We start from the raw sequence: 15,755 nt of genomic DNA, 5'->3' as shown, positions 1-15,755 counted from the left end.
TTTGGTTTGACCATCGACCGAACCGAACCGTGCTCAACTCGTTGTGGTGTGGCAGCCAACCCTACTCCTGTTTCTTCTCTTTTTCATATCAACCGTTCCCATCTTATTCCTCTCTCTACTCTCACTCCCCAAGCTGCCATTTGCAAAATGCTTCCATCTCGAGCTCTATAATCAACCCTTTGTTTTTTTTGTTCTTCAATTCGTAATTTTGAAATCCCTGTTTTTGTTGAATTTATTTGTTCAAATCGTTCTGATTTTGAAGCCCAGAAGCTTGTACGACACCAATGGCGTTTGCGTCTGGTTCCGTGATCCGCAATGCAACCAATCTCTCTAATAACCTTCTTCGTTCCTTCTCCACTTCCATCAAAACCGCTCAACATAACAATCACCTGCAGACCCAAGAATACTTGGAGGCGAACAGCTTTATTGGTAGCTGGCAGGCCCCGAAAAACCCCAAGGAAGCGCAGGCCAGACTTGCTCGGCTCCGAAGGGAGTATGCCAAGCAGGTGAAACAGGTACGTAAGAATTACATCCAGGAGGTTGAACTCTTGAGGCTCGAAAGGGAGCAGAAGGACGAAGCCAAGAAAGAAGCGCTTAGGGTTGCCAATGAGGAACGCAAGAAGCTTAAAGCTGAAGCTGCTAAAGTCCGAGCTGAAGAGCGTAAGGTTGCTGATGAAGAGTTCCGACTGACTTTGGTAAGTCATTTCCCCATCTTCTTTAACATTTACGTCGTGAGATATTATTGCTTGAAGTTTTAATTGGTAAGAATTTGGTTGGAAATGCATCCATTACTTCGAATCTATATGAATTCTGAGAGAAGTCTGTTAATTTTTCTTTTAATGATTGGAAGGAGGGAATTTTTTTGTCTCTGGTTCAATTCCTTGCTTGAATTGGTATATTTATGGTTATATGTTTTGCTGCTCTCTTGTTCTTGTCTTAACTTCGCTAAATGTAAATGGGTGCTTTTGGTTTTCTTCGTCTCATCTCTGCTTACATACTCAACGCTTCTCTTAGTCCGACTTTGCCATTTTGGTAATTCAATAGTGGGAACTTTTAATTTGATATGCTCATTGAATGATTATGTGGTGCTTTTGAACTAAATTTGAGTCCCCAAGGGTCACAACGATGTTGAAGAGTTGCCAGAAGGTCGAGGTTCTGCTAACGAACTCTCCTATTATGTCGAGAATTTAAACATTTGAAGTCAGGATAATACTCGTACGTGAAGTGAATGCTTTCATGCCAATTGCCTATTATTATCAATCATGTGTGTTAACTGTTCATCATATGGGGAAAATCTGGAGCAAAACTTTAGTTGTGATGTTCTATATCTGAGGTCCCCAATCTTCCTTTTTCAAAAGCTTGTCAGCCGAATTTTATTCAATAGGTGCCATGGTTTTGGGAGTTCCTTGATCATTTCCTGTTCTGGACCAAAGTTTGAGCTGTTATGTTCTATAGTGAAATGTTGAAATTACAAAATTATATGAAAAGGAAGAAAATTCCCATTCAGATAAAACACAGAAAGTTTCTCTAATTGTTTGGATTGGAGTCCACGTTATAGTCGCTGAAAAGGAGGACAGGGTTGTCAAGAAGGCTTCTGTTTTCTTCTTGTTTTTGAAACTGTCATTTCTTCTTCTCTTGAAAATGATTCTGGCGGTTGACACACGTCTTATGCAAACCAGTAATTTAGAATCTGAGATTAGGAGCTTGAGATTTGAAACTTCATGTAGCTTGATGGGATTTCTTAGGAATAGAACAAATGAAAGTCAGATCTAGGTAGACTTTATTAGCTTCAAAAGAATGTTCTAGTCATTGTTTGTTTTCCTTAAGCTGGACTTTTCCAACATAATAAATTGTTTCCACTTCTTGAGAAGAGTTTGAAATTTAAGCTTTTGGGACAAACTAAACTTTGACCAATGTTCTACGGAAAACATTCATCCACTAAGGCTTCAGGAGTGTGACAAAATCTAGTGATCAATTGACAAGATTATCAATTTTGTAAGGTCTCGGTCACCCAAGTAAAATTTCCCATCTTATGGGAATTCATGGAAGGGACCATTGGGCAAACAAGTTTCAGAGTGGCCAAGTTCTTCATTCATTTTATTGAATATTTTCCTGTGCTTGGGCAATTCCTCTAATCCCTGAGGATTAATTGTAAGGCCCCCTTATTGCCCTTGATTTTAGTGGGTGCTAAATGGGGAAGTGGCCTCTCTTGAAGAGACTTTTCACTCTTCTCAATATTGAGAGTTCAATTGTACAATTATTTCGGATTGATATATTAAGAGAATATCGATATTAAAGGATATTTCTACAAGTCAAAAAACTTAGAAAAATTGTTTAAATTAATATATGAGTTATTTTTACTCTATTAAACTAAGTTATGGATATTGTTACTAGTATTTCTATTCATATTGAATTAGATAGACGTCAATTTTTTATGTTTTGCAATCATTTGCAAAACAGATAAAAAGATATCCATAGATGAATGTCAATGTCGAACTTTTTTATTCATGGATGTATCGACTGATATTTTGACAATATCAACGGATATTTTCGTCCTTGCTAAGAAGGATTTCAACCATGTTCTAGTTTTCTCATCTTTTCTTGCAATTCACTCAATAATCTAACGTGGCTCAATTGATGTGATTATATAGGTGAAAGAAAGAGCTGAGAAGTTGGAGCATTGGAGAATGATGGAAAAGAAGAGGGAAGAAAAAAAGAAAGAAAAGAAGGAGCTACTAAGACGGCAGAGTTCCATGTGGGTTGATGAAAATAAATTGGAAGAGAAGCTATTAGAAGCCATTGTTAATACCATCACTCTCTGAGCTTTCTTACTTTCCAGTGATAATTGCCCAACTTTCTCTTACGTTTCTTTGTTGGAAGCAATTTTTAGTTACTGGATTCTAGCTGAGAAGTTTCTGCATAATCCAAGTTTTTGACTCTTGCGATGAAGCACTCGACATCTTGTACACCCTTTTGTTACTGTTATTATTATCGTTTGGGGGGAAATCAGTTTCTACTCTTTGATGTTGTTTCTGTTATTATTATCATTAGGGGGGAAAGTCAGTTTCTTCTACACTTTGATGTTGTAGCATTTAAAACTTCAAACTAATAATTCTATAATTCTATCAATTTAGAGCATGTTATCTTCATTACAAAGTTATAGAATTTTAATTCTCTTCTTGTCTAATGGGAGATTGTTTTGTAACTATGGCTTGAGATTCTTCCTCCTCCTTAATTTAAGAAAGACAGTGAACCAGCCAAAAGCAATCAAAAGCAAGCGTAAGATTCAAATCCTTTCTTGTACTAAAAAGGATAATTTATGGCTATATTTACTTGATTTCTTCTTAACCCAAGTAACTAAAATAAAAACATAATTTCTTTGGAGAAGTTTTTGATATCATATAAATATAAACACTTGAAAAAAAAAAAAATAAATAAAGATGAAAATTTGTTCAAATTTAACAATAGAAAATATACTACTATGTATTTGAATTTTATATTGATTTGACTTGATCGTTAAATCCAAGCTGATTAAAGTATAATACTATAATTTTTAGTTTGTGAAGATTGAAGTATGCTAAGATCTTATGGTACTATTAATTAATAAGACATGGTTGGCTCTTGGGAATGGTTTGATAAGTAATCACGAGAAGTTACAAAGTAGACATAAAATATGTTAAAAAGTAAATCAAATCAGTTACAAGTACAACCGTCAACCATATCATATCATATATAATCATCATCAGACTACAAGTTCCAAATGAACATATAAATAACAATCAAAATTGTTATACTAAACTTGAACTGCTTCTTCTGGAAGACAATTCTATAGCAAATTAATGAAAAATCCCTATAAGACATTTCCTATGAGAGCAGTAAAACTCTAAAACTGCTTAATATTACCTGCCAAAAAGAGAAAAATAAGAAGATAGAACACAAGTTTACACCTGTAGGTAAAAACCCAATCTAAATCAATGGCAGATGAGTATGATCTTTACATCCATAAGAGAAGGAAGAAAAAAAAAACACAGGCAAGAAGGAGGGGGTAAAAGAATGTCTAATCCTATAGATCATAACCAGCCAAAAACCAAAAAACCCATGTCAAGATTAAAAGAAGGTAAAAAAAGAAAGAAAGAAAAAAAAGAATGTCGTTTTTCTTTTTCCTTCCCAAGATACGACCCTTTCGGTCACTGGCTCTTTGGTTTTTGAACCTTCACGTATGGAAACAACCCCAAAAAGTGGACTACTCTTGGGTTCCACTCGAGTTGTTGAGCACGACAAAACATTAAAAATGTATTTGCGAAATAAGAATTGAACCCCATTAATACATGCCATAATGCATGACCTTGAGGGTTGAAATACCAGCTAGAGATTTTCCTGCAGTACAAGCGATCGAAAAGCCAGCAAACGGTCCCAAGAGAGATGGTCGTCAAGTATAACTTTGCAAGCCGCTTCGCGTGTACGTCGTTCGTGTGAATATAGTACTTGTACATTCGAGGGATGCAGAGAAGACAAAGTATTGCATAATGTACCTTAAAGCCTGCTCCGAAACGTATGATTGCATGAGCAACAGCAAAGGCAGCTCCATATAGAAACAAGAACGTAGGCATCGTACTCCGGTAGTGCCAATCTGGTGAATAAAGGATGTAGATATAGAGGAGCATTTCCCATACCATTGGTGTTTCATCACCTTGCTGTTGTCTGAAAAGAAATTTAGCATTGAATCCAATTTGATAGGTTAACAATGGATGAAGAAGATTTGACAGAACATGCAACCCCCTAAATGCTGTACAAAACATTCACAAATTTCATGGCATAATAAGTTATGCATCCACTAGCTATACTTAACGTTCACGAGAGTGTTTATGAAAACTACACCATCTATTTATGAAATAAACCAATAAAGTTCCAGGAAAAAGAATTTCACAGGGCACTCATCATTACATGCACCAAACTTCCCCTAAAGAGGGCAGGAAATGTAAAATTTGCAACTCCTAACGCACTAGAATAAGAGAAAATCAGAGGACAGAGATGATGGTTGATAGAAGAACCAGAAAATTCATCCACGAGAGAATGAATTCCAATAATTGATGAAATACTGAGACAGTTTTAACTTGTTCTTTCTTTTTTCTTTTTGCTATCCTTGTGTGTGAATAAGATATAACGAGATCATAAAAAAAAAAAATTTAAAAACCATTACTTTAAGAAAATACAATTTCTACAGCCAGGATACAATCGTTTCAACTTACTTGTAACCCTAAATGGCTAAATCAATCTTTTCCCATCCTGACGTGCAAGCACAAAGCAAACCAAACAGCATAGTCCTAATTTTTATTGGGCAATTGAAAAAACGTTCAAAAGTTTCCCAATAATTCTAGTTTATCATTTGCTTAACAATTTCCTCCTACCTTTCCTTTAGCTGACAAGTCTCTAAAAGGAGAAATCTATTGAGATGGACAAGGATAGAGCTACGGTTCACCAAATTTTCTTTTTAGACTTTTTGATTCACAAACCATAACTTCCATATACAAATTTAGAATATCAACTAAGCAATTAAAAAGAAATTCCAAGCCAAAAATAGGACTGCCACATAAGTCATCTTCACTCTTTTATTCTTCAATATAAAGGAAGAAAACTTACACTCGTTGCAAGGTGGCGTGATACAACATGCTTCCTATGGCAAGGACCATATTTGATATGTGAAGAACACTAAATCTCTTCTCAAACCTTTGTCTCAAAGCATTCACGAGACCAATAAGTGCTAAAATGAGGCATGGAATATTTGATACCGTGTTGAAGAATTCGGCAATATAAGAAGAGTAGACATAGTTCTTTTCACACCACTCAGGAGATGTGACAGGACCCCAGAAACTAGATATCGTATCTGCCATTCTAAAAATAAGTATGCTCGACAACACTCAAATTGCCTGCTACCGTTCAGGATTTACAAACCTGTAATCATATTCTTTAATAAGTAATAAGTAAATGAAAAAAATAACACAGATACAAGTCAAAGTAAAAACAACTTCCATTTTTGACCCAAGCAAATACTGCAACATCTTAAGGAAATATGTATTTGATGAGGAAACTTTTCTGAATCATCATGAATTCTTAGAACTGAAGGATCCAATTGACCAAATTCGTTAACAAAAACAACCCGAAGATGTGAAATGTCTAGACAGAAAGAGGCTTTCCATCTTTCTAAACTTCTTGGTCAAGTTAACAAATCCAAAACGACAGAAACCGCCAAACCTAGAATCGCACTAAGCTAAGAAAACGTAATTGCAACTTTCATACACCATTCCTTAAAATTCTTTATCGTGCAAATAAGAAACGTCAAGAGTAAACCGACTCCAACACAACGACACTAATAACCATAGCAATGTTTTCTGAAGCAAATTTAGAACCAAAATAACACGCTGACCCTGACTTCTGTACGAACTCTTTTCATTTTTTCCATTTTTCCATCGTGATTTTACTTCCTCGTGGAATTCATGAAACTGACGAACAGTTCAAACCTTCAAACGCAACAATCACGGAGCAATACAACGAAACATGTAGAATAAAAATCAAAATTGCAAGAGAAAAACAAAGTCTACGAATTGAAGAAACTACTGACCGTTATGAAACAGATCAAAGCTAGAGAAGAACCATGGTTGGATCGTTGAAATTCAAATTCCTGAGGTGTTTCTGTCGGTGGTGCGAAGCGATCGGAGGAGATCTGAGCTGAGAGTCCGAACCAATTAGGGCTACCCAGAAGGAGGACGACGAGCGCGTGGTGAAGATATAAAGGAAGATGACGGAAATCAATTTTCTGCCGTTAGATTATATACACCGACGGTTGATATTGCTCCGGTCATCGAGCTTTGGCGCGGCTCGTGATTTATGGAATCAGAATCTGACTTTGAAGCGCCTTAATGCTGCGTGTTATTACGCGCTCACGTGCTACCTCGTCGCTTTTCTTTATTTCTTTTTTTCTTTTTAAATTGTTACACTAACGGCGATAATGTTTTAAATACTAAATTATTGATTTTAGATCAATTCTAAAAAATCTAACAAATTTCACACTTCATACGAAAATAAATAAAATTTATAATTACTTTTTTAAATGATTTGTCTATTTTTTATATTTTTTTAAAAACCTTTATCTGCAGAGAGAGAGTTCGCAAAAAAATAGAAATTATATATATATATATATATGCTAACAGAACTCAATATCATTTATATTTCTAAAATTATAAAAATAACAAATTTTAAGATCATACTATTATCTAATTATCACTATTTTTGTCAAATTTAGAACAGGTAAAAAAATAGTGTTATAAGCTATTTTCTTTCTAAATTCATTTGTCGTATATATAAATATTTTGCTCAATTTACTATATTTTTTTTAAAGCTTAGCTGTTTGTATATTTGTTTTTCCGTGGGAATTTACCTTTTCCAAATTTCAAAACTTTTACTTAATTAATTTTTGTTTTAATTTGATTTATAAGTTTTAAGAATGAGTGTTTAACCTAAATTTTTCGCTTGCTTTCAATTTAATTGATTATAATTATAGCTTTTTATTCCCTAAATCTGAGTATTAAATGTGTTTGCTAGTCTTTATTAACAAAGTTATTTGGCTGTTAAAATGTTGACGATGGATTGAAAGGTAACTTGTCGTTAAAAAATATATACATATAATTGTAGATACAATAAGATCTTAGAATTGTAGGCAAGTTTTTTTGTTTTTGTTAAGCTAATTTCACATTTTGAAAAAACAAAACTCTATAATCCATTCAATTCATACCTTTTCTTAGCACGAGTTATGAAAGTATTGATTTTATCTTTAGTGACAATGGTCAATTCATTCTAAGTAGGTGAATGAGCGTTTGTGTCGAAGTAGTAGGCGATACAACATTACATTTGTCTCTACTCGTTAATCTTAAGCGTTTGAATCGAGTTTTAATGTGGTAAGACTTTAAAAACCACGAGATCAACTTTAGATTACAGACTCTATGAACTAAATTTTAATCTTTTATAGACAGTAGTTGCTAAATTGACACCGTAACCTAAAAGTGAATGAAACACCAAACTAAATTTAAGATTCGTTCAAAACCTAGATATTAAATTTGAACATTTAAAAAGCATTTTGGGGCAAAGATTGTATATGACTATAACAACAACGTATTGCTATAGTGAATACTATTTAAAGAGTCATTTGAGGTACACGTTTTTCAAAAGTAAAGCGAACACCTCTTGCTACAGTAAATATTATTTTATACTTATCAATTTCAACATTGCTTCAAAAACTCTAATTTACTACGTTGTTTACTATTTTACATTCATCATCATTCTATTATTCACTATTACTTACTATTTTTTTATAAAATATTATAATTTAAACTAAACTAATACACACGAATCAATTGTAATAATTTCGAATTATAACAACCAACTTATTAACCATAAAAACTTCTCAACTACCTATAAGAAGTTTCAAATTTTGTTTGTCTATTTTACATTATGTCTTTATTTTATTATCCGACACGATGTTTATTATTTTATTATAAAATTAAAATTGTTTACATTAAAAACTAAATAAAAAAGAAAAATGCATCTAATGATTACAAAATTAGAAGAAAAAAAAAGTTATCTCTCCTCTTTATACAGTAAATTTAACAAATATGACTAATAATCGATGGACAATAATTTACTTTTAAATTTGTCATTTTATAATTTAGAATTTAGAATTTTTACGAGAATTTTTTTTAAAAAAATAGAAAAGTTATTTACACGATATCAAAATTTTAATTCAAGCGCACAATTACATTTTCTTCCATTTATGTTTTTTTTGTTTGTATTTTTGCAAACTCCATTTTCTTTTTAACATTTACTTTAATTTTTATTTTTTCTTAGTGGCGCTAATCCCTGCTAAAACCCTCGGAGATCCGTTCACCATAAGCACAGCAAAGCACCGGAAGAGAGGCCGAGAAAAGCAAAGCCATGGCGAAAGCCGACAACATCCTCCAAACCCTCGGCGACTTCACCAGCAAAGAGAACTGGGACAATTTCTTCACCATACGTGGCCATGGCGATGCTTTTGAGTGGTATGCCGAGTGGCCTGAGCTCAAAGACCCACTCATTTCCCACCTTCCCACCCTCTCAAAATCCCCTTCTCCCCAGATTCTAGTTCCTGGTTGCGGCAACTCCAGCCTCTCTGAGCAGCTTTACGACGCCGGCTTTCGATGTATCACCAACATTGATTTCTCTAAAGTTGCAATCTCTGATATGCTGCGCCGGAACGTAAGAGAACGCCCTGATATGCGGTGGCGCGTCATGGATATGACGAACATGCAGGTAGCTAACATCTTGATTCTCGTGTTGGTGTGCGTGTTCTTGTAGGATGTTCTTAGCCATACAGCACGTGCTAATTTTGGCGCGGGATTGATTTAGAGCGAAAATGAGTGGAATCAATGCATATAGTTTATGAATTGTAAGGCATCGGCTTTCATGAAGTGTAGCTCGTTAGATAGGGGCACTACCAAAATGAAATATGGGGACAAGTTTGAATCTTATTATCTGGGTTAGAAGGTAGCTGAGTTATGGCTACAGTTTGTTGCAGTTGATTTTCTTTTCCACAGGTTGCACTTTCCCCCTTTTTCTGACATGTGATTTACAGTTCACGAACGACACATTTGATGCTGTCGTTGATAAAGGTGGATTGGATGCTTTAATGGAACCAGAAGTTGGTTCTAAGCTAGGAAGTCAATACTTATCCGAGGTACTAATTTTGAAGTCAATTTTTGTAAGAAAGAAATGGTAATATTCTGTTTGTTTGGGCTGTCTTTAGTGTGATTTGATTTTAATTAAGCCGTAGCAGTTTATTTTAGTTTCTCTTCCCATAAAAAGGAGACAAGTTATATTTGATCTCACTTAGTGGATCGTCTTTACAGGTGAAAAGAGTTCTAAAACCAGGAGGAAAATTTATCTGCCTTACCTTAGCAGAATCTCATGTTCTAGGTACTATCTTCAAACTTAGTTTCGTAGATCATCTCTGCCACATTCAATTTTTATTTATGTACTTATTTTTGCATCTCTTCAGTTGTACGTTTAAAGGGAACAATTGGTTTTAATATTTTTTAGGGGAAAGATCGTATTAGTATGGTACTATGGTGGAAATTATTTAACCTTGGATTTTTTTTGTTTGTTTGTTTGTTTGTTTGATTCTATAAAACATACATTTTGATTCATTATGCTCTCGCAGGCTTGCTTTTTCCCAAGTTTCGTTTTGGATGGAAAATGAGTATTCATGTCATACCTCCAAAACCACCGTCTAAGCCTAGTTTTCGAACATTTATGGTGGTGGTGGAGAAAGATGAATCTACTGCGTGGCACCAGATAGAATCTTCTTTAAATTTTTCTTCACTTGATTCTCGTGGAGACCAGGTTAAAAATTGCCTTATGCTCTTCTTAAGTCATGAATTGATGTTGGAAGATTCAAACTCATTGACCAGTATTTAATAACAGAATGGAACTTCGTTCAAGTTACCTTTAAGCATGTTGATTTGGTTGAAAATTATCTGTAGTTTATTTGCTCTCTAATATAAGAACTGTTATGCAGACCTTCGCTCAGTAATTTGCTAAAGTTTGATTGAGGCTACTGATCTATTTCAGACTCGTGAACTTGTCCAAAGTCTTGAGAACGAGAATAGAATTCGCGAAAAGTATTCTAGTGGTGATGATTTGTTGTTCTCTCTAGAAGACCTGCAACTTGGAGCAAAGGGAGATCTGCAGAAACTTCACCGAGGCCGTCGAGTTCAATTTACTTTAGGTGGACAAGGGACTTCTATTTTCAGTTACAGAGCTGTACTTCTTGATGCTCGGGAGCATTCTGGCCCATTCTCGTATGAATGTGGAGTTTTTATAGTGCCCAAGGTCTTTTTCCTAGAGTCAAAGTTAATTTATTAAAGAATGAAAAATAATTCACACCTCATATTATGATGGAATATTTTATTTGTCTAGACATTGTAGATAACCATTTAATCTATACTGTAAAGCTTTGAATTTACTCTACTTCAAAGGAGGTAAGGTACCTTATGGAAAATTTTGTTGTGCTGTTGAACTTTGTTAAATCTGCTCACCAAAATTGGTTTGGGACACAATCTTTCAATTGCCACAATGGAGCGTAAATTTTGAAGAAACATCAAACTTCAGCCTCTGCTGAAATAATTGGGTTCTATTCTACCTTCCCTGACCCTGCACATTTCTGGACACTGGTTACCTCCTGTGAGAAAGAGTAGAAAATTGTCAATATAAGACTTGTTTGTTATTTGAAACTTTCTTTAGCTTATAGTAAGTAGATCATTGAAGTATTGCAAAAGGTTATGGGGAGGATGAAAATTGAAGTACATGTTTGTGATCTACTTTCTTTCTTTTGGCTGTTTATATGCCTGGATGCAAATCAGTGGATGGTTGGAATTCCCTCCAGCTGTTTATGCCTTTGATGCATGTGTTCTTACAATCTTTTTAGACGTATAATGGATTGTTATATTTCAGACTCGAGCTCATGAATGGCTGTTCTCTTCAGAAGAAGGCCAGTGGATGGTTGTTGAAAGCTCAAAAGCTGCTCGCCTTATAATGGTACTTGTTTATTGAATATCAGAACTCTTCTGCCAATTTTTATCTTTGTACCGATTACAAAGTGATTTCTATATTGGTATCCATTACAAACATCACTTATTTGCTCTAGGTTCTATTAGATGAAACGCAATCTGGTGCCAACATGGATGCTATTCAGGTACTATGTGCTTTGCCTTCAGTTGTACCGTTTGGAAATGACCTGATATTTCTAACTTTGATACTTTTCACATCTTTCGTTTTACTTTCAGAAAGATTTGTCTCCCCTAGTCAAACAATTGGCACCTGGAGAAGATGACAGTGGATCTCAAATTCCGTATGTAACATAAACTGCTATATGCTTCCTTCCCTTTTTTCCAAAAATAAATGTATCGTTTCTCTGTATCTCAATAATTGTACACTTGGACTCTGCATGGGTGAGGTTGCCGCACAGCAATGTGTCGTTGTAATTAGTAATTTAGTCTTCTACCTTTTTTATTCCATATATCACGTTCTTCATAGTGACATGTAATCAAAGTTTGCATGCCACTCACACGTAATGACAGTTACGTCAAGGTTTCTGAAATACTGTTGTTCAGAAAACTGTTCTTGATTTGGACAATTGAAGAGAAATCCTCATTTTGTATACAAGTGCAACACCTTGTTTTTCACAAGCTCAATAATTGCTACTGATTGAAAATTACTTGTGCAGGTTAATTATCAGGGGATAAATATTTGTCTATTTTTTTAAAAAAATTATATTATAATAATTTGTTTTAAATTTAAACATAATTTTAGGAAATAAAACCACTGAATGGGTGTATTTCTCAGTCTCACTGTTTGATTTGAAGGATTCTTTTATTCATTGAGGAGTTTATTATTTTATATGCGATTTATTGTGAAATTATGTTGCTGTTCTGTATATACTAGAAAAAGCGACTAATGGATGCTTTGGCAATGCCACAAAAAAATTGTTATTTCCTTACTTAGAATATTGGTTGTTATTGGTTGCAGATTTATGATGGCTAGTGATGGAATCAAGGAACGCAATTGTGTTTTCCAGGTCTTTAATGTTTCTAATGCCCTGGGAAATTGGATATCGTACTTTTCCTAACACCTTCTTACTTTATTTGTAGGGTACATCGTCTTTAACTGGTTCAATAGTAGTTGAAGATGTAAAATATGAACATGTAAGCGGCGATGCCAGTCGCATCTTCCCATCTGGAGATTTGATATTCCGCCGTCTTGTTTTCCAAAGAACGGAGAGTTTGGTGCAGTCTGAAGCTTTGTTGACAAGGGAGAGAGTTGATGACAAAGTTTCTGGTCAGATGGACAGGAAAAAGTCTCATGCATCATCCAAATCAAAAAATAAAGGAAAGAAGAGACTTAATAAGGGTAACAAACTCCGAAATATAGTTTAATTTTTAGGATTAGATTATTTTCATTTGAATGTAAATAGAATGATGCATATCATTTCTTTATTAATTTTTCTGCAACAAACGCTGTCTACTACTTAGGAAGATCCAATAGATTTTGGGATTAGGAATTTGAAATTTAGTTCAAGTGTGTATGTGTTAAGTTCAAGCATAGATAGAAAAGTGACAAAGGCCATTATTGTTTACCAGAAAAACCCAAGAAAATGTTTGGGAATAAGATTCTCAACAGTTTTTTACCAGCACAACATTTTTTGTATTTGATGCTCGTGGAGGTGGATACAAGCCTTAAACCTTAGGATGGTTCCTAGAGTGCTGCAGTGGATCCTACAGTTCTTCCTCTCTCTTGTATCTCTATTTTTGTCGTGTTTTCTTTTTCTTTCATAGTGTATAATGTGATTTCTGATCTCAAAAGCTGCAAATGCAATTAAACTACTCAAAACTTTCAGGTTTAACCTAAAGTAGTCCCAACAAAAGTTACCACCTATTCTGCACCACTCTCACTTTGTTTTCCTTGATAATGTGACAGAGTCTAGTGACCAAATGAAGGCTTATCATGGGTACCTGGCAAGTTCTTATCATTCGGGGATCATATCTGGTTTTATGTTGATATCTCAATATTTGGGGAGTGTGGCATCAGCTGGAAAAATGGTCAGTTCACTGTCTTTGATCCTTCAATGATCTCGTCCTATCTTGAAAATGCAAACTAGTACTTTTCTACAAACAATTTAGTTTTTTAATCTTGGTCATAGACAAAAGTAGAATCCTACCAAGTACCACCTTAAGCTTATTTAACCACTTCCTTCTTTCTTTTACATAAACAGCATTCGTAGTAGTCCTCTCCTGCTATTTATGTCTTGTATGCGTGTCTCTTTCTCTTGTTTCTTTCCTGTTCCAACTTCCCGCTGAATTGAACTAGCTGTTCTTGACAGGTGAATGCAGTTGTCATTGGTCTCGGGGCTGGTTTGCTGCCCATGTTCCTCCGTGCATGCATGTCTTTTTTGCACATTGAGGTAATTCATAATTGTGCTCCCCTAACCCCGAAAACTTGGTAACTTGGATTCAATGATCCTCATTGAGTTTAAAATGATCCAGGTGGTTGAATTGGATTCAATGATCCTCAATCTTGCACGGGATTACTTCGATTTTACTGAGGATGCAAATTTGAAGGTATTCTTGCCACACCTTTGTTAATTTTGTTAGCCAATACAACGTTTTTCAAAGTTTAATATGGCTCCAACCTCTACTGGTATGAATTCATGCAAATACAATGGTTATAAAAGAGAGGTTTATGGGCTGCTGGAGATCTGCAAACTCTAATATTCCTGGAGATTCTGTGGGGTGGGTTAAAGTCTTGGCTTTGGATGTGCATCTCTTAGCCTGTTTTGATTTTCGAGCCATCTAGATTTTCTCTTGAAACTTTCCTACATTGCACTTTCTATGTATCTCAAGAGTATGGGTTATCTGTGGACGTTTCAGGTTCATATTGCTGATGGTATTCAGTTTGTTAGAGAATTCAGAAACTATGGGACAAATGGTTCAACGGTAGCTCTTGATAATGGAAACTCTTCTCAAGTAGAACAAGGAAACAAGAAAGTCGACATACTTATCATAGATGTGGATGCAACAGACTCTAGGTAGTCTGAATTATCATTTGTGCGATATTTGTAGTTTGTTCTCTCTCTCATATAAAACCTATATTAGCTTATAAATAATGAATGCACAACATATCAAAACAAAACTACAAGAGTACGGGAAGAAAACCTCAAAACATATATCTGAAAACTTCCATAACTTGCCAAACTATACCCTTCTCTTTTGCCTTCTCATTGTTTTTCTGATCTTTGCAGCTCTGGAATGACCTGCCCAGCGGCTGATTTTGTAGAAGAGTCATTTCTACTGGCAGTGAAAGATGCCCTCTCCGAGCAGGGTCTTTTTATTATAAACTTGGTCACAAGATCTCCAACCGTTAACAATATGGTGGTCACGAGGATGAAAGGAGTGAGTATAAACACTCTGAAAAGAAGTTGTGTGTTTATTTTAGGCTTTGTTTTCAATTGTATCTTATAAGTGTTTCCTGTGCAGGTCTTCAATCACCTCTTTTCCCTTCAACTTGAGGAGGATGTGAATGAAGTGCTATTTGCTCTTCCTTCAGATTTATGCATAAAGGAGGATCATCTCTTCAATGAAGCATCTCTTCAACTTGAGAAACTTCTAAATTTGAAACACCTAGAAATGAGGCAGAGCATAGTTGATGCTACAACGAAGATCAGATGTTTGAAGTAGAAGCTAGCACTTTCTTTGAAAAATATTGTAATGTACAGTAAGATATATGTTCCCTTTATAGATTTAAGTTTATCAAGAAAATAATAGGGTGGAGTTATTTTTGCTTAGAAGAATGTTGATTCATGGCCATGCTAGAAAGGCTGAAACATATTCATATTTCTCTTGATTCAATTTTTGTGTTCTGACTATATATATTATGTTTTGTGGTAACTTTGCCACATTGAGAGTTTGATTGATCGTAAGTGATTCGAACTTCTAATATTTTGGTTAAAGTCAAGCTATGCTCTGGTTGACATTTTTATTTATATCTATTCATTAATTTACTTATTTAGATTTTATTTGTCTTCCTCTAGGTGTGCAATAGACTCGAATCAAAATATTTGATAAGCTTTTCATCCCTTACCATTTTTCATGACTTGTATGAATATTTAGACAATT

General features: G+C 34.8%; 3 protein-coding genes across 4 annotated transcripts; 2 read left to right on the top strand and 1 right to left on the bottom strand.

The window, feature by feature from the left end:
- Window positions 1-82: 82 nt before the first annotated feature.
- LOC101212114 (chromatin assembly factor 1 subunit A) lies at window positions 83-3,156 on the top strand. Its single transcript, XM_004133941.3, has 2 exons — window positions 83-695; window positions 2,652-3,156. Exons 1-2 carry the CDS (start codon window positions 285-287, stop codon window positions 2,820-2,822), a joined length of 582 nt encoding a protein of 193 aa, XP_004133989.1. The 5' UTR covers window positions 83-284; the 3' UTR covers window positions 2,823-3,156.
- A 542-nt stretch (window positions 3,157-3,698) lies between these two features.
- LOC101212358 (alkaline ceramidase) lies at window positions 3,699-6,904 on the bottom strand. The gene is made up of 3 exons (XM_004133942.3): window positions 6,620-6,904; window positions 5,641-5,952; window positions 3,699-4,701 (listed from the first exon to the last, which is right to left on the bottom strand). The coding sequence occupies exons 2-3, from the start codon at window positions 5,889-5,891 to the stop codon at window positions 4,188-4,190; spliced, it is 765 nt and encodes a 254-aa protein (XP_004133990.1). The 5' UTR covers window positions 5,892-5,952; window positions 6,620-6,904; the 3' UTR covers window positions 3,699-4,187.
- A 1,967-nt stretch (window positions 6,905-8,871) lies between these two features.
- LOC101211869 (eEF1A lysine and N-terminal methyltransferase) lies at window positions 8,872-15,598 on the top strand. Of its 2 annotated transcripts, none has more exons than XM_004133940.3 (16): window positions 8,872-9,339; window positions 9,662-9,763; window positions 9,936-10,002; window positions 10,247-10,428; window positions 10,657-10,917; window positions 11,539-11,622; window positions 11,732-11,779; window positions 11,871-11,935; window positions 12,613-12,661; window positions 12,735-12,993; window positions 13,561-13,682; window positions 13,964-14,044; window positions 14,127-14,201; window positions 14,511-14,668; window positions 14,882-15,032; window positions 15,117-15,598. In XM_004133940.3, exons 1-16 carry the CDS (start codon window positions 8,986-8,988, stop codon window positions 15,315-15,317), a joined length of 2,259 nt encoding a protein of 752 aa, XP_004133988.1. In that variant the 5' UTR covers window positions 8,872-8,985; the 3' UTR covers window positions 15,318-15,598. The 2 variants fall into 2 exon arrangements, with proteins under 2 accessions (XP_004133988.1, XP_031739115.1); XM_031883255.1 differs by having other exon boundaries at window positions 9,200-9,339; window positions 9,624-9,763.
- The last annotated feature ends 157 nt before the right edge of the window (window positions 15,599-15,755 follow it).

The sequence above is a fragment of the Cucumis sativus genome, chromosome 3 (assembly GCF_000004075.3).
Source record: "Cucumis sativus cultivar 9930 chromosome 3, Cucumber_9930_V3, whole genome shotgun sequence".
In the NCBI taxonomy this organism is placed as follows: domain Eukaryota; kingdom Viridiplantae; phylum Streptophyta; class Magnoliopsida; order Cucurbitales; family Cucurbitaceae; genus Cucumis; species Cucumis sativus.
This window is presented reverse-complemented; position numbering and strand designations above follow the sequence as displayed.

Coding starts and splice junctions, on each gene's coding strand:
- LOC101212114 (XM_004133941.3), top strand. CDS start 285: ATGGCGTTTGCGTCTGGTTCCGTGATCCGCAATGCAACCAATCTCTCT. Junction 696..2,651: donor AAGAGTTCCGACTGACTTTG/GTAAGTCATTTC, acceptor GTGATTATATAG/GTGAAAGAAAGAGCTGAGAA.
- LOC101212358 (XM_004133942.3), bottom strand. CDS start 5,891: ATGGCAGATACGATATCTAGTTTCTGGGGTCCTGTCACATCTCCTGAG. Junction 4,702..5,640: donor CACGCCACCTTGCAACGAGT/GTAAGTTTTCTT, acceptor ATTTCTTTTCAG/ACAACAGCAAGGTGATGAAA.
- LOC101211869 (XM_004133940.3), top strand. CDS start 8,986: ATGGCGAAAGCCGACAACATCCTCCAAACCCTCGGCGACTTCACCAGC. Junction 11,936..12,612: donor GACAGTGGATCTCAAATTCC/GTATGTAACATA, acceptor TATTGGTTGCAG/ATTTATGATGGCTAGTGATG. Junction 13,683..13,963: donor TGGCATCAGCTGGAAAAATG/GTCAGTTCACTG, acceptor TGTTCTTGACAG/GTGAATGCAGTTGTCATTGG.